Source organism: Orcinus orca, chromosome 3 (genome assembly GCF_937001465.1).
Source record: "Orcinus orca chromosome 3, mOrcOrc1.1, whole genome shotgun sequence".
Classification (NCBI taxonomy): Eukaryota; Metazoa; Chordata; class Mammalia; order Artiodactyla; family Delphinidae; genus Orcinus; species Orcinus orca.
This window is the reverse complement of record NC_064561.1, coordinates 121,737,384-121,759,597: the sequence shown is the minus strand read 5'-3', so window position 1 is coordinate 121,759,597 and position 22,214 is coordinate 121,737,384. Positions and strand designations below refer to the sequence as shown.

At 39.4% G+C, this 22,214-nt stretch overlaps 2 protein-coding genes across 2 annotated transcripts in view; one reads left to right on the top strand and one right to left on the bottom strand.

Moving 5' to 3' along the window:
* The window catches only part of SERINC5 (serine incorporator 5), a 178,684-nt gene that overhangs the window by 121,819 nt on the left and 34,651 nt on the right, over positions 1 to 22,214 (bottom strand). The window lies entirely within an intron of this gene.
* SPZ1 (spermatogenic leucine zipper 1) lies at positions 391 to 2,097 on the top strand. The gene has a single exon (XM_004281659.2). It carries the CDS (start codon positions 609 to 611, stop codon positions 1,758 to 1,760), a length of 1,152 nt encoding a protein of 383 aa, XP_004281707.1. The 5' UTR covers positions 391 to 608; the 3' UTR covers positions 1,761 to 2,097.

The window sequence follows — 22,214 nt, the reverse complement described above, 5'->3', positions numbered from 1 at the left end:
AGAACGGGACCAATAAGGGCTCCAGGTGCTATGAAAGAATGGGTACCCTCACCAGGGACGACTTCTCTCAGCCATGCACTTAAGTGTTAGAAAAACATACCACAGTTGACAACATGTTGTGTATGGTGGGGATGAGGGGAAAGTCAATGAATATGATGAATATGAAAGTTACTGAATGAGATGAATAAAAACCTAGAAAAGTAAGGAAGGGAAGGACTGGTGTAGAGATCTTTCTGGAGTGGGGAGTAGCTTTAGGTTTTGAGTCACCCGGTGGGAGTTTAAGAGGTTTCTATTGTGACTCAAAGGAAACAGAATCTGGGGACAGGCCACAATGGTTCAGGGATAGAATAAAGACCTGGTTTCCAGGATCAAGGAATAAACACCAGAAGCCTGGAGGAGGAGAGATGGAGCCCTAGTTCCTGGTCCCCTTTCCCACCCTCCTTCCCCCTAAGTTGTGTAAGATGTTACCTTCCACCTAAACATCATCTTCCTGGTTTCAGACCTTAACTCTGGTCTCTGAGTTCTGCTTAGTTCCACATTCTCTACCCATTTGCACAGAGGACCACCACCTTCCCTTCCTGGAATCTCTAAGGTTTTCTGCTTTGCTCATGCCCTGGTCATCAGCCCTACTAATTCAGTCTGAGATGGAAGTGGCCACCCTCTCCAAAATGCTTAAGTCTCCTGATCTCAATGAAGAGTCTTTGCACCCTAGGATTATCATTGCCTTATTTGAAATTGGATCACTTCCCCCTGTTTCTTGCAGTTCTCTCCCTTCCCTAAAAAACAGTGACCATGAAGCAACTGAACAACGAATTGCAAAGAAGTTTGAAAACCTCTTAAAAGAAATTAAAGATATTGTTAAACATAAGACAAGTTACGAAGAGAAGATCATAGAAACAAAAGAATCTTTTGAGGAAACCAATATCTCTGAGGATGTGTCAGAACTTAAAGAAAAAATCAGAGAACTTGATAAAATAAATAAAGTACTATTGGAAAAGCTACTTGCTCGTTGGGACTCAGGGAAAGAACAGAACTCAAAGAAACAGGAGATGATGTTGGAAAACCAGAACTCCAAGGACACCATGCAAGGTTGTGCAAGGGGTTTGGTAAACTGTTCAGAAGAAAAAAGAGCCCTTCATGAAACTCAACTAAGTAAGGAAAAAGCAAAGCACAGATTCCCTCTTGTCCAAGAAGAAAATATCAAACTGAGGTACAACATGGAGCAGTTACTACAGGAAGCAAAACACTGGAGTGTGCAACATACTGAGCTCAGTGAACTAATAAAATCCTATCAGAAATCTCAGACAGACATCAAAACTCTTGAAAATAATGGCGCCCATTCCCCAACTCAAACGAATAATGGGGTGTCAGCTAAGCATGAGCTGGAAGAACAAGTGAGGAAACTGAAACAAGACACATATTCACTGCATTTGATTGCAGCTTTGCTGGAGAATGAATGCCAAATCTTAGAGCAGACGGTAGAGCTTCTCAAGGAATTCCATCATCAGAAAGGGGGACCTCTACAAGGGGAGCCAATTCAGATAAACTATGAGCAGAACAAGAAAGAACAGAAGCTATCAGAGGCAGAGAAGGTCAAAATACATAAGCAAAACATGCAAGAAATGTTTCAAAAAGGAGACCAATTCTATAGAAGCCTGGATGTTTGTCATAAAAAGAAAGCTAGTAATAATTTGTTCAATACTCATATTGCAAGAAGAGCTCTTGTAGGAAAAAAGAGGCCAGCCAGCAGCCTAAGTTAGAAAATACCAAAAGTAGAAGAAAAGGCAGTTCTTTAAAAAACTACAGTATATCCAGCTCCAGGCATGTCAATCATCAAACCTAGGATAGACCTTTCGTTTCAACCAAGAAATAGCTATAGAACAAGAAGATTAACATTTAACATTATTCATTACCTCAGTGGTTAGGTAAGTTTGGTCTTTAATGACCATCAGTGTCAACTTTTGGTCACATATGTCATCTTTACAATCTGTTTTTGTAGTTATTAGATAGAGATCCTATGACACTTAAACCCGAAGTGAGAATTTACAGGTTCAAATAAGTAAAGATCTAAATAAAAACCACAACAAACAAAGGAAAGGGTTTTTTTTCTTTATTTATTTAATCATTACCTTGGGGAGGAAGTTCTGGGGGAAAAAGTACATAACACTTTAACTGTGAACCTTAAAAGCTCCCTTTTCAAATGCATATTCCTTTTCCTATTTATTGATATTATCTACTGAAGTGTGGGCAGTAGTTGAGTTAAAAAAAATAAAAAGCTGATGAGCCACCCCTAAAAAGTTTTTCTCTTCTTATAAATCTCCCTATTCCCTGGATCTACTGTTACTAATATTCCTCTCTTGCTCCTCAACTAGTAAATGGTGGGCATACCAGGCAGCAGAGGCCCTTGGGGAAGGACACCTTGGCTTCTTTAGAAGAATAGATGTGTGTCTAGATTTTGTTCTGTGCTGGAAAAATTCCTCTCATTATTCCAGGTGGGGGCAGCAGAGTTATTCAGGGAAAAAAGCAGTATCTTCTGTTAAGTAAGCTGAACTTTTTGGTTCCAGAAAAGATGGAGCAGAAGCATTTCTCCCTATTCCTCCATTAAATAAGCTAAAAACCCTGGACATTATGTATAAAATGAATGTAAGAAGACCCTGAAAGATGGAGATAAGGAGATGTACTGGCCAGGGACCTTGAGACTTAAAGAACAGCATAGTGTTAAGTTCCCTGAGTTTCCTTTTTGTCTCTTATATATGCTGGGAGCCGATAACCCAGAAATGCCAATGCATTTAGACAAAAAATGCACGTGCACCCACCCCCACAAGCCCGCGTTCTCTTGCTAAAGGATGAGGAAACAGTCTGGCAAGACAGAAACCTTTTTAAAAAACTGCCCTACTCTGGCCAAACTGCATAAAAAATGCCATGCCTCCACTCTCAGCCCCATCAGCAAATACTGAGCAGAGACACTAGACTTTCACACTTGCCTGGGAGTAATGAAGCACTCCTCCTTCTTTCTTCTAGGGTGGTACATACAGAGGTGTCAGAGAAGGGACCTTGGAGTTCCACTCCCACTTGATGGTAACAAGGTGCTCCTCCCTGAACCCCTTCTCCCAGCAGAGTAAAATGTCAGTGAAGGCCACATAGGTAGCCTAGATTCCTATACCCTCCCCCTGCTGGCACAGCATAGCCAAAGCCTGCTAAAAGAGAAGATTTAGCTAGGATCCAGGGCCTCAAAGCACAATGCCCCAAATGTCCAGAAAACATAGAAAACTCACTCATCATATCAAGAATCAGGAAAATCTCAACTTGAATGAGAAAAGACAATCAACAAGTGCCAACAATGGGATGGCACAGATGTTGGAATTATCTGACAAGAAATTTAAAGCAGTCATTATAAAAATGCTTCATTGAACAATTACAAGCACACTTGAAAAAACAAAAATAATAGAAATTCTCAGCAAAGAAACAGAAAATATAAAGAAGAAACAAATGGAAATTGTAGAAATGAAAAATATAATTTGTAAAATAAACTCAATGAATGTGCTCAGTAGTAGAATGTTGATGTCAGAGGAAAGATTCCATCAACATGAAGATAGAGAAATAGATATTACCCATTCTGACCAACAGAAAAAATAGGCTGAAAAAAACCCACAGTCTCAAGACACTTGGAATAAAAATAGATCTAACACTGGTGTCATCAGAGTCCCCCCAAAAAAGGTAGAATGTGGGCTGAAAAAGCATTCATCGAAAAAAATGGCTGAAAATTCTCTAAATTTAGTGAAAGGCATAAACCTACAGATTCAAGAAACTGAGTGAACTTCAAATAGTATAAATTCAAAGAAGTTCAAGGCATTCATAATCAAATTTCTGAAACCTAAAGACAAAGTGAAAATCTTGAAAGCAGTTATAGAGAAAAGACTCATTCGATGTAGGGGAACAGTGATGGGAACAAATGACAGTGACTTTCCCATCAGAAACCTCAGGGGCTTGAAGGAAATGAAAATTTTTCAAGAACTGAAAGAAATGTCAACCCAGAATTATTTACCCAGTGAAAATATCCTTTAGGAATGAAGGTGAAATCAATAAATTCTCACGTAGAGGAAAACTGAGAGAATTAGTAACTCATTTCTCATTTGTTGAAAAAGCCCATTTGGTTATACAACTAACCCTCACTTTTTTATATTCAAGAAAATGAGTGTTCCCTCTAGCCTCAGACTTTGTCTTTTTCCATTTCCAAACAGGAACTTCACATAGGAGATGCTAAATGAATGAAATGAGAAACTACAGCATAGTTGAACGAAACAATCACTTCTTGTATTTCAGCTTGTTCATATGCATTACCTAACAAATTCTGTCAGTGTCATTTATCTGTCAAATGTTAAGGGGCTAACTTTCTAGTTCCTCGTCTGTGCACTAATGTTCCCCTGGTACCACAACAAACAAGAGAACTGCAGGATTTTCAAATTTTTGAGAGAAACACTGCAATATGCAACATCTATTGCACACAATACAAACTCAAGGTAGTCATAGTTTCAACTTTAGATTGATGTAGCACCATACCCAGTAGTAAAATTTCCATTGGTGAGAACTCAGTCACAAGGCCACACCTACCTGAAAGCAACTGGGAACTGAGGTTTTTAGCTGGATAACCATGTTGCCCAGGCAGAAGAAGAATTACTTTTGGAACCCTGTGAGGTGGAGAGAAAATATTTTTGTTTCTGCACAGTTAGGGCATTCTAAGCAAATTTTATGGAAACTTGAGATCCTGGACTACAAGCAAGCTCTAGAAGATATTTTCCAACCGTATAGATAATGAGTGTTCAAAAGACTTACCTAACTTTAGAGATGTGTGTTAACATTTTAAATTGGGGGTGAGGCCTGGGATTGGGAGACTCTTCTGGGTTATAAAGCTGGAGACACTGGACTTATATAACCCCTGGAGAGATTTACTGGATTGGCTAAAAAGTTCATTTGTGTTTCTCCATAAAATGTTACAGAAAAACCCAAAGGAACTTTTTGGCCAACCCAATACATTATAAAAGGGTTATAGTGAGAACCCAAGATCCAGAGGGTTTTTTTCCTCCCTCCTTTTAGAGGGGGAGAAGGACAGCTGCCTTTCTTTTCTACATAAAAGTCTGGATTCCTTTTCTCATCATTCCTCCCTTATATTACAGGCCCTGTTGCATGTAGGGTGACATCTGGTTCTCATCTCTCTCCAGGGGTAAGAATTGGAGCAAGGGGAACTAGCACAATTATTATTATGTAAGTAATAATAATCTGTCTCTGATTAAAAAACCTCACGTGTGCATTCAGGATAAAAGAGAGATGAATATTAAAAACCCAACAAAGACAATCACAACCTCCACCACAGGTTCTATTATGAATGAAGCATAGGGCATGAGAAATTTTCATATGTTGGAAGTACAAAATATGCAATTTGAAATATTGCTCCCTACTCCATAAACATTTCTTTCTCATGTCTGGAATATGTATCACTTTATAAATTATCTAAGAGACAAAATTTTCCTGTTATAGCCCTTAGTAAAAGAAAAAGATTCCCAGTTAAACAGTATTGGGGCTACTAAAAGAATCACATAATTTTTCCATTTGCCTTTCCCTCTAATGGAAACTACCATCTACTCTATTCTATTTTCCAGCCATCTTGGTTAACAAAACATTGTGCAGTTCATTCTATACTTTACCAAATATGTGCTACATGTTACCAAGAAAAAAATTTTTGCTAAAATAAATTACAGCTTTTTAATTGTCAGATACAGCAAGTGATCTCTGCTCTATCAGACCCTCTAGATCTGGTATTGACTTTAAGATTTTATATGTGTGATAAAATTGTTCTTCTACCACAAGGTCATATATATATATTTTTTATCCAATTCCTAAACATGTAAATGAAAATTTCTGAAAAGGCATTTTTAAAGGTGTTTCATGTGGGTTCCAGTGGATAACAATCTATTATATACTTTTAGTTAATGTAAGTTTATTTGGAGAAGTATCATGGCATTTTATACATGGAAGGATCTTTAGGCCATCACTTGTTGGCAGTGAAAAGCCAAGGTGTGAAATTAGTGAAAATCTAGAACAATAATTAGTATTGACCTAGTCCAGAGTTCTTTAACCCTATATTTTCTCATACCTGAGGGTCAAATTCCAATAAAAATCAAACTGTTTTTGAAACTTGTAGATATCTAGCCCTATCATCAGTATACTTCTGTCCAACAGCAATAGTAACCTTCAAGATATATATTTTTGGATAATCCTCTTAGGAAGAAGGGAAAATCCATACAAACTTCTTTGTCAAATAAATTTTTCCCAATAAATTCTTCACAGTAATGAACTAGATTCTTGATTTCAAAGTACTTGGATCCCTAAAAGTTTTCCCCATTAAGCCATAGCAGTTCCACAGATTTTTTTTTAAAATTCTTGATAATAGTGATATTTTAGTAAAAATAAGTACCTTGTTTCCCCTTTAAAATATATTCCATGAGCCAAATATTATTTTTTAAAATTTGGTTTCCATTCAGATCAAAATAAGAGTTTATTTACTACCTTTTAACTGTTTAAAAAATTATGAAATATACAGAAAAATACATAAAACTTATATGCACAATTTAACAAATGATTAAAAATTAAAAATCTATGTAACCACCCCTTGGGTCACGTCATACTGTTTTCTAAAGTGGTTGTACCAATTTACGTGCCATTCATTACTGTAAGAGTGTTTCTATTGCCCTATAGTCGCACTTAAATTTAGTATTGTCAGACTTTTTAATTCGATGGTTATGTAATAGTACCTCTTGGTGGCTTTAATTTGCATTTCCTTGATTACTGAGTTTAGTCAACTTTTTATGTTTGTTAATCATTTGTGTTTCACTTTTCATGAAGTGCCTATCTTTTGCTTCAAATTATTGATTTATAGGAGTTTTTTATGTATTCTGAACACTAGTCCTGTGACAATTATGAGTTGCAAACATTCTCTCCCACTCTGCGGCTTGGCTTTTTTACTTTTTTGTGGTTTCTTTTGGTGAATTGAAGTTCTTTTTTTTTTTTTTAACATCTTTATTGGAGTATAATTGCTTTACACTGTTGTGTTAGTTTCTGCTGTACAACAAAGTGAATCAGCTATATGTATACATATATCCCCACATCTCCTCCCTCTTGCGTCTCCGTCCCACCCTCCCTATCCCATCCCTCTAGATGGTCACAAAGCACCAAGCTGATCTCCCTGTGCTATGCGGCTGTTTCCCACTAGCTATCTATTTTACATTTGGTAGTTGAACTGAAGTTATTAATTTCAATGTAGCCCAGTTAATTAAACTTTTCCCTTTTAATTGTGGCTATGTTTTATTTAAGAAATCCTTACCTATATCATGGATAAAAGTCTTCTAAATTTCTTTAATTTCTTATCTTTCATATTTCTTTCTTTAATCTCTGAATTGGATCTAGACAGAGAGATTCATCAATGTATTCAGGTTGGTTGTCCAAGGATTCTGCAATTATGGATATTTTCATTCCTTTTTCCATGTCTATGCTTTGGGGGCACTTTTTAATCTTTCCAATAAGAAAACTATGAGAAGCTTTATATTAAAAAAGTAAGGATGGTATAATGAAAGAAGCATTGCACAAAGAGGGAGGTGATTCTGGATCCTAACTCGTCTGGGTCCTAACTCATCTGTTCCTTTTACAAGGTGGAGATAGTAACTTTCTTTTGGACCAGGGACCAATGGTCAAAGATTCTCTGGCTCTCTCAGCTAAGGTCTTATTGCTCTCTGAGGAGTAGGAACAGATTAGATGAGAGAATTAGAAACTAACCAATAGCAAGCATGCCCCAAAAGGAAGGGAACAATAGCAAATAATCCAGGTATACAAGATGTCCATGAGTTGGGGTCATTGATATTTTGAAAGTAAAACAGAAAGGTAATTTTACATAAAGGAGAAAAGTATACCAGATCAAAGTGAAGTAGAGGAGTGGATTTATCATCATCACACAATCATCATTATTATTTTTAAAATGTTCTCCCACAAACCTGATCAATGTAGAAAGTAATGTTTAAAATATTTCTTAACACAAATAAGGCCTCAGACAAAGATTCATCATAGGAGTGTCACAGTCAGTTGAGTGTTCTTTTCTAACAATTACAGTTTTCTCGAAGAAACCACTAACCACTAATCCATATTTAATTAAGTCTTCTCTCACAGGGAAGCATACTGTACAGCATTTTGGTTGGCACTGGTCTGTTATGAAGCTTCATCTTATGAGGAAGTAGGTGCTGATATTTGCATTCTATTTTTATTTTAAGAATTTTTTTTTTAATTTAAGAGAAACGTACCATTTAGTAATTCTCAGACTTTTCTGGGGAAATATCCTATTTTGTTTATTTGTATCTTTACCCTTTTTCTTGATCTACCACATTAGTCTTTTCCAAAAACTGGATTTGGGTTTGTTAATCTACTTCATTATTTTTTTATTCCATTTCAATAATTTCTGTCCTTATTTTGATGCCCCCCTTTTTTTAGTGTTTTGTTGTGCTTTTTCAATTTCTTGAGTTGAACCCTTGCTGTGTTTATTTTTAACCCTTATTGTTTCCTCAAAAAAAATATTAAAAGCTATAAATTTCCCTGTATATACTGTGGATGTAGATCATAAATGTTCATAGGAAATGCTTTCATTATTATTAATTTTAGTTTTAAAAAATATTTTTATATTATTTCCTTTATAACCCAAACATTGTTAAGCAGGTCAGTAAATACACTGCTATGACTTTAAGTATTATTTTTTAAGTTATACATAGACATCATATGTTGTCCTTTGTGTGTTTGATATATTTCATAGGAAAAAACTTATAATGAAAATATACTTATAGCCCAGCAATTTTACTTATAAACTCTATAGAAACTCTTGCACATGAGCAAAAGTAGACTGTACAGTAATATTCTTTGCAACATTGCAGTATTGTGGGAAATAAACCCTAATCTATCAGTAAAGAATAATTAAATTGGGCTATATTTTGAAAAGTAATAGTATAGAAATTAAAATGAACTAAATTTACATGTATCAGCATGCAGAGATGGTTTTTGACATCTTTGGTCAGAACTCTGGGCTGATATCAATTACAATATCTAATCAAAAGAAGCATATTTTCTTATTAATCTAAGAATTTTAATAAAACTAACCACCTAAAGTTTTACATATCTTAAATAAACATAGTGTTTACACAAGTATTTTTATAATGTTATCATTTTTCATTGTTTTTCTTATATATTTCTGTCAACAATAAAATACTATTCTTTTATTTTCTTTATTATTATTATTTTTGGCTGCATTGGGTCTTAGTTGCAGCATGCGGGATCTTCATTGAGGCATGCAGGATCTTTCATTGTAGTGCAGGCTCTTCATTGTGGCGTGCAGGCTTCTCTCTAGCTGTGGCGTGTGGATTTTCTCTCTCTAGTTGTGGCATGTGGGCTCCAGAGCACCTGGGCTCTGTAGTTGCTGCATGCGGGTTCTTTCTTTGTTGCATGAGAGCCCAGTAGTCGTGGCACGGGGGCTTAGTTGCCCCATGGCATGTGGCTTTTAGTTCCCTGACCAGGAATCGAACCCGCATCCTCTGTATTGGAAGGTGGATTCTTTACCATGGGACCACTAGGTAAGTCCCACTATCTAATATTCTAACATATTTTTAAGTCACTTTTTTAAAAGGGACAATCCTCTGAGGAAGAAAAGAGAATGGCAACTTTAACCAGTCATTGTATTCCAAATATATTGCTGTCAGTTATGACCATAATTAGATGTTCTGATAGTGTCTTCTGAACACCAAGTTCATTGGTGAAAATTATTTTTAAAAAGAGGACATTGGCACCTCTAACACGCATACACCCAAATATGCCTATAACTTTTTTTTAAGTCTTTATTGAATTTGTTACAATATTGCTTCTGTTTTATGTTCTGGTGTTTGGCTGCAAGGCATGTGGGATCTTAGCTCCCCAACCAGGGATCGAAACTGCACCCCAGCAGTGGAAAGCAAAGTCTTAACCACTTGACTGCCAGGGAAGTCCCCTATAATTCTTAATTATGAAAAGCAACTAGTAGACAATATAATGTTCTTAGCTAACGTCCAGTCATTAGTTGTGTTTCAGCCTTGAAATCTTCTGAGTTCATGCATTTATTATTAACATAGGAGTTTTGCCTTGTTATGAGCTTTTAAAAATACCTTCATTTTGTTGCCAGGCTGGGCTTGGCTCCTCCTCATAGGCAGCTGTGTCTTGGAAGACACAAACTTGTGGGAAAGCATTCAGCCTTTTGCCACCGAACATGAGGTTAGTTGTAGAGTTTTGTAGATATTCTTTATCAAGTAGGGAAGTCTCCCTCTATTCCCAGGGTCCTGAGGGTTCTTATCAGGAATAAATGTTGAATATTGTCAAATGCTTTTTCTGCATCAATTGAAATGACTATGTGATTTTTTAAAATTCGCCTGTTAGGACTTCCCTGGTGGCACAGTGGTTGAGAGTCCGCCTGCCGATGCTAGGGGACACAGGTTCGTGCCCTGGTCTGGGAAGATCCCACATGCCGCGGAACGGCTGGGCCCCTGAGCCATGGCCACTGAGCCTGCGCGTCTGGAGCCTGTGCTCCGCAACGGGAGAGGCCACAACACTGAGAGCCCCGCGTACCGCAAAAAAAAAAAAAAAAAAAAATTCGCCTGTTAATATGGTGGATTACATAGATTGATTTTTGAATATTGAACTTGCCTTGCATCCCTGAAATAAACTCAGTTGGTCATGGGATTTTTTTTAAATATTACTGAATTATATTTGATAATATTTTGATAAGAATTTTTGTTTATATTCATAAGGGATATTGGTATTTTGTTTTCTTTTTTGTACTGTCTTTGTCTGGTTTCAGTATTAAGGTAATACTGGCTTTATAAAATGAATTGGGAAGTGTTCCTTTCTCTTCTAATTTCTGGAAGAGATTGTGTACAATTGATGTTAATTCTGCTTTAAACATTTGGTAGAATTCTCCAGTGAAATTATTTGGGCCTAGAGTCTTTTGGGGAAGATTTTAAATTATGAATTCAATTTCCTTAATAGTTATAATGCTATTCATATGCTCTATTTCATATTGAGTGAGTTGTGGTAGTTCGTGTTTTTTGAGGAATTAATCCATTTCATCTAAGTTGTCAAACTTACATGTGTAGAGTTGTTTGTATTATCCTCTTAATTATTCTTTTGACATCTCTAAGGTTTGCAGTGATATCCCTTGTCCCATTCCTGATATTGAAAATTTGTGTCTTCTCTGTTTTTTTCCCTGTTGGTCTTACTAGAGGTTTGTGAATTTTATTGATACTTTTAAAGAACCAGTTTTTTGTTTCATTGAATTTTTCTCTTTTCAATTTCTTTGATTTCTGCTCTTCATTATTTCCTATCTTCTGTTTGCTTTGGGTTTATTCTTGCTCTTATTTTTCTAGCTTTTTGAGGTGGGAGCTTAGATTATTGATTTGAGACTTTTGAAAATTCCCTATAATACCAAAATCATAACCTGAATATATGATTGCTGTACAGCAATTGGTAAACTTTTCTTTTTATTAAGTATTGAAGGACATTATTTTTCATAATGTTTTCCTAATATTTAAAGAATGTTAGGAAATATTATTAAATTATAATTTTATTATATTCAATATTTCAGTTGAGATTATTGCCCTATTATTTAATTTTATCAATAAAACTATCTGTATGGCAGGATCTTGTGAGTACAAGAATATAACAAGAATAAGCCTTACACGAAAGCTACTGAGTCTTCTTGTAGTGTACTGAAGATAGAATTCTGGGAAAAATTTTTAAAGAACATCAGCTCTCACACTCTTTCCTCCAAGTAGACCCCCCTTACACAGACTTCTTATCAACTATTTTCTGGTGTCATCTCCCTTCCTTACACTGGAATTCTTGCTGATTTTTTTTCTTATTGTTGAATCCATTGGCATTTTGCAATCATTTTTTAAATTGTGGTCTATGTGGCCCTTGACACCTTCGATCCTGCTCCTTATGCACTGACTTTCCTTAGGGTTCTGTTCTTAGCTCTAATCTCTTCTTATGTGATCTCATTAGTACCCAAGCCTGCATTAACCCAGACACCCCACCTCAAAACCTTAAAAACACTGCTTAAACTAAAGAATAGATACAGCAGGGCCAAAAAGTAGGGATGAATATGAGATTCCATATCTCATGGGCTATATATTCAGTATGACTCGGTGAGGATATGTGCAGTTGGAAGAGTGAGGGTAAGGAAAAGGAAGGAGCTAAAGATAAGACCTAAGTTTCCAACTTCAGCCCTGGGTTCCATTCACTAAGCTAGGAGGTGAAACAGGTTTGGAAAGAAATATAATGAGTCAGCCTTTGGATGTGAAATTTCTGTTTCTTTGCTGTTTCCCACAATGCACAAACAACTGAGGGCATATATTTGAAAAGAAAATAATTCCGTAAGTGAAAGTTTTATATGTCTACCTTTAAAATAGAAATATGTAGGCATATTAGTTAACAAATTTTTATTAAGCACCTATTTTGCACCAGGCCTTAGGTAAGGTATATGTTAAAGAAACAGAGAGACAGAAAGATGTTTTGAGAGCAATTCATCTTGGATTTTTGTGGTCTTGTGGCAGCTTTTTACTGAATCACCTGTTCAAGGATGTTTGTATAGCAAACAGCCTTGCAAGATTCAAATAGCGTTTCCCTCCAGGACAAACAGCAGGTATGTTTGCTGTCTAGGATAATGAAGATAGTGTTTCCCTCCAGGGCAAAGGTTGGGTAGGTTAGCTATTAGCAACTTTTAAAGATTGGGATTTCCTAAATTCAAATTTCCTCAACTGGGACATAAATCGATTACATGTGCAGAATCTATCTGAGTCTTTCTCTCTACCACCCCCATGGGATCTTGGGGAACAAAGAAACAGATGGAAATATGAGGTTCATGCTGCCTCTGCTATGAGTAATAAAGTCCTTTGTTTCTGACCCAGGAGTCTCACGACTTCAGCCAGCACCTGTGAAACTGTGACATGTTAACTAGTTAGCTTGAAAGTAGGGTAAAATCTCAGATCATTCATAGTTCTTGACAATGTCCAGCTGACAGTTGGATAAGAGATCTTGAGTTTCTTCTGAACTCGAGATCCTGAATCCAACTGTCTGCTGGACATTGTCCAAGATATGGCTTTGGGTGTCATCAGCATATAAGTGGTCATTAAACCATGGTAGTGGATGTGATCATCTAGGTTAGTGTTATCTGGAAAGGAGGACTTAGTACAGAGCTTTGAGGAACTCCAGCATCTAATAATCTGATTGAAGAAGGGGGTTCAAGGGAGTCTTGAAGAAGACTTCAGGTCAGTGTGATGCCACAGAACCAAAGGGAGAGAGTGCTTAAAGGAGAGAATGGTTAAGTGTATCAAATGCTGAGAGACCACATAAAATGAGAACTGTAAACGTCCATTGAATTTAGCAATTTGGTCACTGTGACTTAACAACAGCCGTAAGAGCAGTTCAGTGGAGTAATTGGGTGGAGTCCTAACTGGAGGAAATGGAGGCAGAAAGTAAGGGCCAACAGCTCTTTCCTACAGAAGAGGAAGGGGAGGAAGAGGGTTCATGGAAGAGCCTTTGCTTTCAGCTTTATGGGCAAAGATTATGCAAATAGCAATGTGATCACCACCAGTGCTTTTCAGGTGAAAATACTTTCTCTGCTTTCAAGAACTTGCTGGTAGGACAGGAATAAAGACACAGACATAGAGAATGGACTTGAGGACACAGGGAGGGGAAAGGGTAAGCTGGAACAAAGTGAGAGAGTGCATGGACATATATACACTACAAAATGTAAAATAGATAGCTAGTGGGAAGCAGCCACATAGCACAGGGAGATCACCTCGATGCTTTGTGACCACCTAGAGGGGTGGGATATGGAGGGTGGGAGGGAGACACAAGAGGGTGGAGATATGGGGATATATGTATACATATAGTTGATTCACTTTGTTATAGAGCAGAAACTAACACACCATTGTAAAGCAATTATACTCCAATAAAGATGTTAAAAAAAAAACAAAACTTACTGGTCTAAAGACGGTCCTTCCGTTTGAGGCTGAATAGAGTGTTGAGCCAGTGTGTACTAAATTAGAAAAGTTATACTTATTCCAAGAGATCTTCCAATGCCTCCATTGGAAGACCTCTTGAAATAAGAGACAATAGGAAAAATTCATAGATGGACGTAATGGGGATATAGGCCATCATCAAAACTGCAAAAACAGATAAAAAGCTAAGAATGAAAGCCCCATTTTGGGAAAAAAGTGTATGAGGAAATTTAGTGTCATCAAGATAACTAAAGCCCAGATGGCCTGCTTAGGAGCTCTTGGCATTAAAAGGACACTGATAAAGAGATGATCATATAGGGAATTCCCTGGCAGTCCACTGGTTAGGACTCCACGCTCTCACTGCCGGAGGGCCCGGGTTTGATCCCTGGTCAGGGAACTAGGGTCCCAAAATCCATGCAGCATGGCCACACCAACCCCCCCCCCCCAAAAAAAAGAGAGAGAGAGAGAGAGAGAATCATAAATAAGGAGAAAATACCAAGGAGGGAATGAGGTTCCAAATAAGCTAAGTTCCTCTGTAAACTCAGCACCTGTTGCAGTCACCCTGTAAGAGGAGAGGCATAGACAGAAAGGTTCCGTTTTTCCATTTAGTGCATACTTTTCTTTAACTGTTTGTCAGATTTCTTTGTTTAATTTACATTGTAAGCACCTGAAAAGCCATGTGTCTCTATTGAGATTTATTTATCCAATGAAGATGGGATGAAATCAATATTAAGACAAATTATACAATATGGAGAAAAAATACATCTAGTGCCTCTTAGAGTCTATTCTCGATATGAAGGAATAAATTAAAGATTACTGGCTACAACACCCAAGGAGCAGAAAGTACTAATAAAGATCATTGGGGATGTTCCTATAGAGGGAAGTATTCCTGCTCTTTTTCAGTCTTCTTTATTGAGAGATTAAATTCCATACTTAACGGGCACTAAATGGTAGGGTACAAAAAGTCACAAACACTTACTTCCCTAAATCAAATGTATCTACTTTGAGGAGGGGGAAAGTCAACCTCAGTTATCTGAGGACTCCTTTCGCTCCCCAGGATTACACAAGAATTCTGGGCTCCTGCCTCTCAGAAAACGGGTTAGGACTGGCTCTTTGTCCTCGGTGGTTGCATCATTGTCATTGCTTTGAAGACTCTGCAGTGCTGCTATAGAGCCTGGTCCCAGCTACTGTTTTTTGGGCCCTGAGGCTCCAGGCAGCTTCGGGCATGAGTCTCACCTTATTCTTCCTACTGACTTCAGGATGTGCCCCCGTTCTCTGGTTTCCTACCACTGGGTGGTCCCTGTAGTTTCCTACTGTCTTCCAAGGCCTGAAAGAAGCTTAAAACTCTCTCTGTCCTGAGAAAGATGATCCATCTTTGTAGTGGTGGGGATGAGCAAACAATAGGCTAATTCCAGTTGATTTTTAAAAATAACATATCTAGTTTAATTCGTATAACTCAAAGTTTATTTTAGTCACTTTTTTTTTTTTTTTTTTGCGGTACGCGAGCCTCTCACTGTTATGGCCTCTCCCGTTGTGGAGCACAGGCTCCGGACGCACAGGCTCAGCGGCCATGGCTCACACGCCCAGGCGCTCCGTGGCATGTGGGAGCTTCCTGGACCGGGGCACAAACCCGCGTCCCCTGCACTGGCAGGCGGACCCTCAACCACTGCGCCACCTGGGAAGCCCTATTTTAGTCACTTTTTTCATCCTTCTCTCTCACAAAATGTATTTATTGAAGAAAAGACAACTGATTTGAATTTCACTACTTTTCCCGGCTTAGTGTTAAGAGGTGACTGTCAGGAGAATTAGCTCACCAACAGTTGGCTGTTCTCTATAGATTTGTTATAAGCCTGGTAGTAACTGTGCCATTTTGGGTCCAAGGGTGAGTGTCTTGGTACTCAGCTTTCAAGCATTCAGTTCAGATGCTCCATAAAATAGTACAGGGAGAGCGGCCAAGAGGGAGGAACAGAAAGACCCTGAGCTCACCTTCTGTCAAGAGCACACCAAAATCACAACTATCTGCAGAGAACAACCATTGTTGAAAAGGTGTGAAACCTACCAGAAAAGATCCTCAACATCACAAGACATAAAGAAGGAACAACAACAAGACGGGTAGAAGGGTCATACTCTTTTTTTTTTTTTGCGGTACCCGGGCCTCTCACTGTTGTGGCCTCTCCCGTCGCGGAGCACAGGCTCCGGACGCACAGGCTCAGCAGCTATGGCTCACGGGCCCAGCCGCTGCACGGCATGTGGGATCTTCCCAGACCAGGGCACGAAGCCGTGTCCCCTGCATCGGCAGGCGGACTCTCAACCACTGCGCCATCAGGGAAGCCCGCGAAGGGTCATTCTCTTGATATAATCAAATCCTACACCCCCTGGGTTGGCGACCTACAAACACATATTGCAGAGATTCTCTCACAGGATTGAGAGTTCTGAGCCCCATGTCAGGTTCCCCAGCCTGGGGGTGTCCAGCACCAGGAAGATGAGCCCCCAGAGCATTTGGCTTAATTGTAGAAGCCCCACACTGGAGAAACAGAGACTCCAATCTTCAAGGGTGTGTACAAAACCTCACATGCACTGTGACCCAGGGCAAAAGCAGTAATTTGATAGGAGCTAGGGCCAGACATACCTGCTGGTCTTGGAGAATCTCCTGGAGAGGTGGGGGATGGCTGTGGCTCACCCTGGGGACACAGACACTGGTGTCAGACATATTGGGGAACGTTCAGCTGCGTGAACACTGCTGCTGCTGGCTACTAACATCTTACCTCATTATCACCAAAACCTGGCTCCACCTAAGAGCCTGCAGGCACCAGTGCTGGGATGCCTCAGGCAAAACAACTAATTGTGTGGGAACACAGCCCCACGCATCAGCAGACAGGCTGCTTAAAGACTAAAGGGCTTCCCTGGTGGCGCAGTGGTTGAGAATCCGCCTGCCAATGCAGGGGACACGGGTTCGAGCCCTGATCCGGGAAGATCCCACATGCCGCGGAGCAACTGGGCCCGTGAGCCACAACTACTGAGCCTGCGCGTCTGGAGCCTGTTATCCGTGACAAGAGAGGCCGCGATATTGAGAGGCCCGTGCACTGCGATGAAGAGTGGCCCCCGCTTGCCACAACTAGAGAAAGCCCTTGCACAGAAACGAAGACCCAACACAGCCAAAAATAAATATACATTAAAAAAAAAAAACTGTTTTAAAAAAAAAAAAAGACTAAAGAGCCCACAGTGGCCTCTGGATTCACCCCTAGACATGGCCCAGCCCACCAGAGGATCAAGACCCAGCTCCACCCACCAGTGGACAGGCACCAGCCCCTCCCACCAGGAAGCCTGCACAAGCCTCTAGGCCAGTCTCACCCACCAGTGGGCAGACACCAGAAGCAAGAAAACGACGATCCCCCGCAAAGCAGGCCAGACCCTACCCTGGGACCAGCTGGGCCCTGGCCCTGCCCACTCACAGGCCAAAGCAACATTTCAGACACCCTGGGCCCCATACCCAACTGTGCCAGGAACTGCCCCTCCCCCCCAATGATCTGAAACAAGCTCTGTGATCCTGGGGTCCTGAAGCCAGACTCCAGGAACCAGCTCTGCCTGTCACTAGACTGGCACTAACCCCAGGATCTGGCTTCACCTGCCAGTGGGTGGGCAACAGCCCCAGAGTCTTTGGGACCCTGACTCTGCCAACCAGTGAGCCAGCACTAGCCCCAAGGGCCCCCCAGGATTCCACAACCAGCCACCTCATGACCAGGCCCCACTAAACAGCAGCCAGCAGCATGTGCACAAAGCAGGGCCTGGCAACCAACCAGTCTAGAAGTCCACCCACTATGCAGGTGGTCTGGTTTGGTTTTGAGAAGGAGCTCATAATAGAGGACTCTCTTCCAATCCCACCATATATACAACATCACCTGTTTGGATGAAGACCGGCCTTTGGTGTGGCTGGTGGTGATTCATTTCACTTGCCCCATGATCTCTTCCATTCCACATTATTGTACAGTATACAGTTTTCATCGCCTGTCACAATTTGTTTTAAAAACAGAACGTTTTCATTACGTTTCAGTAGAGAATCGCATGTGGAAATACGGTCAAGAAGGTTTTTCTTTGCTTTTGTGGAGCCCAAACATCAAAGCAATTAACATAACCAAGTTGGTGCAAATGATTTTCAATGCTTGATTTGGATATTTTGAGTATGTCGGCTATCTCCCACGTGGTATAACGTTGATTGTTCTCAATTAATGTCTCAGTTTGATCACTATCAACTTCAACTGGTCTACCCAACTGCGGAGCATCATCCAGTGAGAAATCTCCAGCATGAAACTTTGAGCCACTTTTGACACATTTGATCAGCCACAGCACCTTCTCCATACACTGCACATATCTTATTTTGTGTTTCAGTTGCATTTTTACCTTTCTTGAAATAATAAAGTATAATATGCCAAAAATGTTGCTTTTTTTCTTCCATCTTCAATATTAAAATGGCTACACAAATATTCACCTATTTTGATAAGTTTTTTAAAATAAACGCTGATATGGCAGCTGTCACAATACAATTTAACAAAATTGTTTCAAATGAAGTTAAAGACAACTAAGCACTACTAGATCCATCTTACGAGAAAAACCAAACTTTGTGGCCAACCCAATACAAATAGCAACTTAGACAAAATGAGGCAGCAGAGGAATATGTACCATACAAAGGAACCAGATAAAACCCCAGAAGGAGAACTAAGTGAAGTGGAGATAGGAAATCTACCTGAGAAAGAAGTCAGAGTAATGATCATAAAGATGATCAAAGAATTTGGAAGGAAAATGGATGCACAGAGAGAGAAGTTAGAAGTTTAAACAAAGAGTTAGAAAATATAAAGAACAAACAAATAGACATGAAGAATATAATACCTGAAATGAAAAATACACTAGAAGAAATCAATAGTAGACTAAATGATTCAGAAGAATAAATCAGTGAGCTGGAAGACAGAGTAGTGGAAATCGCTGCCACTATACAGAAAAAAGAAAAAGGAATGAAAAGAAATGAGGACCATTTAACAGACCTCTGGGACAACATCAAGTGTACTAACATTTGCATTATAGGGGTCCCAGAAGGAGGAGAGAGAGAGAGAGAGAGAGGGCTTGAGAAATATTTGAAGAGGTAATAGCTAAAAACCTCCCTAACCTAGAAGAAGAAAGAGTCACCCAAGTCCAGGAAGGGCAGAGAGTCCCATACAGGATTAACCCACAGAGGAACACACCAAGACACATTGTAATCAAAATTATAAAAATTAAAGATAAAGGGCTTCCCTGGTGGTGCAGTGGTTAAGAATCCGCCTGCCAGTGCAGGGGACATGGGTTCAAGCCCTCGTCCGGGAAGACCCCACATGCCGTGGAGTAACTAAGCCCGTATGCCACAACTACTGAGCCTGTGCTCTAGAGCCTGTGAGCCACAGCTGCTGAGCCCGCGTGCCACAGCTACTGAAGCTCACGCGCCTAGAGCCCGTGCTCTGCAACAAGAGAAGCCACCTCAACGAGAAGCCACCGCACCACAACAAAGAGTAGCCCCTGCTCACCACAACTAGAGAAAGCCCACACACAGCAATGAAGACCCAACACAGCCATAAATAAATAAATAAACAAAATTAAAGATAAAGAGAGAATATTATAAACAACAAGGGAAAAGCAACAAATAACATACAAGGGAACTCCCATAAGGCTATCAGCTGAGTTTTCAGCAGAAACTCTGCAGGCCAGAAGGGAGTGGCACACAATACTTGAAGTGATGAAAGAGAAAAAACTACAATCAAGAATACTCTACCCAGCAAAGCTCTCATTCAGATTTGATGGAGAAATCAAAAGCTTTCCAGATAAGCAGAAGCTGAAAGAATTCAGCACCACCAAACCGTCTTTACAACAAATGCAAAAGGAACTTCTCTAGGTGGAAAAGCCCACAGCTAGAAACAAGAAAATTACAAAATGGAAAAGCTCACTGGTAAAGCCAAACATACAATAAAGGTAGGAAACCATCCACACACAAAGCTGGTAGAGAGGTTAAAATACAAAAGTAGTAAAATCATCTATATTCACAATAAGTAGTTAAGGAATATACATAAAATAGTACATATTTGAGAGGATATGTTACTTCCAGACCTCGGGGCTGGAGGCCCAGCCCTGGCTCCACCACTCCTCCCAGAAGGGACTGGACCATCCAGTGCCTGTGTCCATCCACCCAGGGCCTCCAGCGGGCCTTTGGGCCAAATCCCTGGGCCTCATTGGCTACAAGTCAAGGCTGAGTCGTTCATCCCCAAACCCCCAGATGGCAGTGTCCAGCCCCTGCTGTTTGCTGCAGCTACTTGGTGATTGTAACAACCTCTGGTGCTCGGTCAGCTGCCTTTCTCCATTTAACCCCCCTTCCCCCGACCCTGCTGCTTTGGCAAAGAAAATGACATTGGGAGGGGAGGTGCCTTACCTCTTGGCTTTTCTACAAGTGTTCTCATAGATACTGGTAATCTGTAAATGAAGAGGTAATTCTCTGTGTGTACCCACTCCTGCAGAATGTCCAAGAAACCATTCTGTGTTAGTATTAATGCCAAATTTTTTTTTTAATGTTTTGTATTCAGCGCATCATATGAACACACGTTCTTTTGGTCATTTCAGGGCAAACCGACTGGTGGGGAGCCCTTGTTATGTGCTATTTTAAGCAGTGTGTCATTGGCCAAGTTGCTTCCCATGTATGCTATGACGTGTTTATATCGTCCAGAAAATATTGTTGAGGCTTTAAGCAGATGCAACTGGCAAACCCTGGAGAGAGAGTGCCTACCATCTTGACCAACAGCCTGTCTCTTCTCTTTCTTGTTTAGTTACTTAAAGCAATAAATCATCTATGAGTTAAAAAAAAAATAGTACATATTTGCTTGATAGTATATATGTTTGTATATTATTTTTAATACATATGACATATTAAGTATAATACATAACACATATACATAAGACATATTAAGGTAAAAGAAATACATATACACTTGTATATGTATTAAATATATGTATTTGTATGTGAAAGTGTATATGTATATAGCTTCGAAGATATATATATATGTTTTACACCTAACCTTAGATGTGAAAACAAGCCTATATTTTTGAAAAAAGTTGCGGGCCTCTCCCGTTGCGGAGCACAGGCTCCGGACGCGCAGGCTCATCGGCCATGGCTCACGGGCCCAGCCGCTCCGCGGCATGTGCCATCTTCCCGGACCAGGGCACGAACCCGTGTCCGCTGCATCTGCAGGCGGACTCTCAACCACTGCGCCACCAGGGAAGCCCTAGTGAGGGGAAATTTATGTAAAATATACTTACCTGGAAAACTATAACAGGAATAAGTATAGGGAAATTTGCTTATGAAGGAAAAAAAAAAGAGGTTTAGAGAAAAAAAAATGAGAGGGAAATGCTATTGCATCATGTCTCTCAAAATATATTTTGGGTGATTCAGAGATCTTGTGTAATGATGTTGAAGTAGTATGTACTAAAAACCTGCTGAAAATATAGCTATCCCTCATTCTAGATTCTATGAACGTAAGCCCAACAATATATCCATCATTCAAAGACAGCCGTAGTTAATGATGTAATGTATTTCCTCCCCTCCTTTTTGTCTGTTGACTTCATTTTACATAGCATAATCACACTATATATTCAACTTTTGGTTACCTGTATATGATTTATATATTTTATGGATTATATACAGGAAAATTTTTATCACAGTTTAGCTTTTCTTTCATAACAAGTTAAGCTCTTAATTGTTATTTGTCAAAAAATAGAAATAATTTTAATATGAAGAAAGTAACTGGACTGACAAAAATTCAAATGTCTTTTGCAAACAAGTCAAATAGTTCATTAACTGATTCATTTACTATATCACTACTTCGTGAGTACTTACTGTATGAAAGGCACTGTGCTAGAGTCAGTGAGAATCAGAAAGATAACATGTTTTTGTCCTGGAGGAGTGAAGGATTAAGTGTATTATAACATTGTGACAATTGCTTGGAGTTAATGATTATTTTTCAAACCAACATGAATATATTGGGACATGAGTTCAGATTCTTTTCAGATTTGGCCAATTAAATGTTCTGTTAT

What these genes read in the sequence shown, in the direction of transcription:
- SPZ1 (XM_004281659.2), top strand. Translation starts at nt 609, where the DNA reads ATGCCCTGGTCATCAGCCCTACTAATTCAGTCTGAGATGGAAGTGGCC.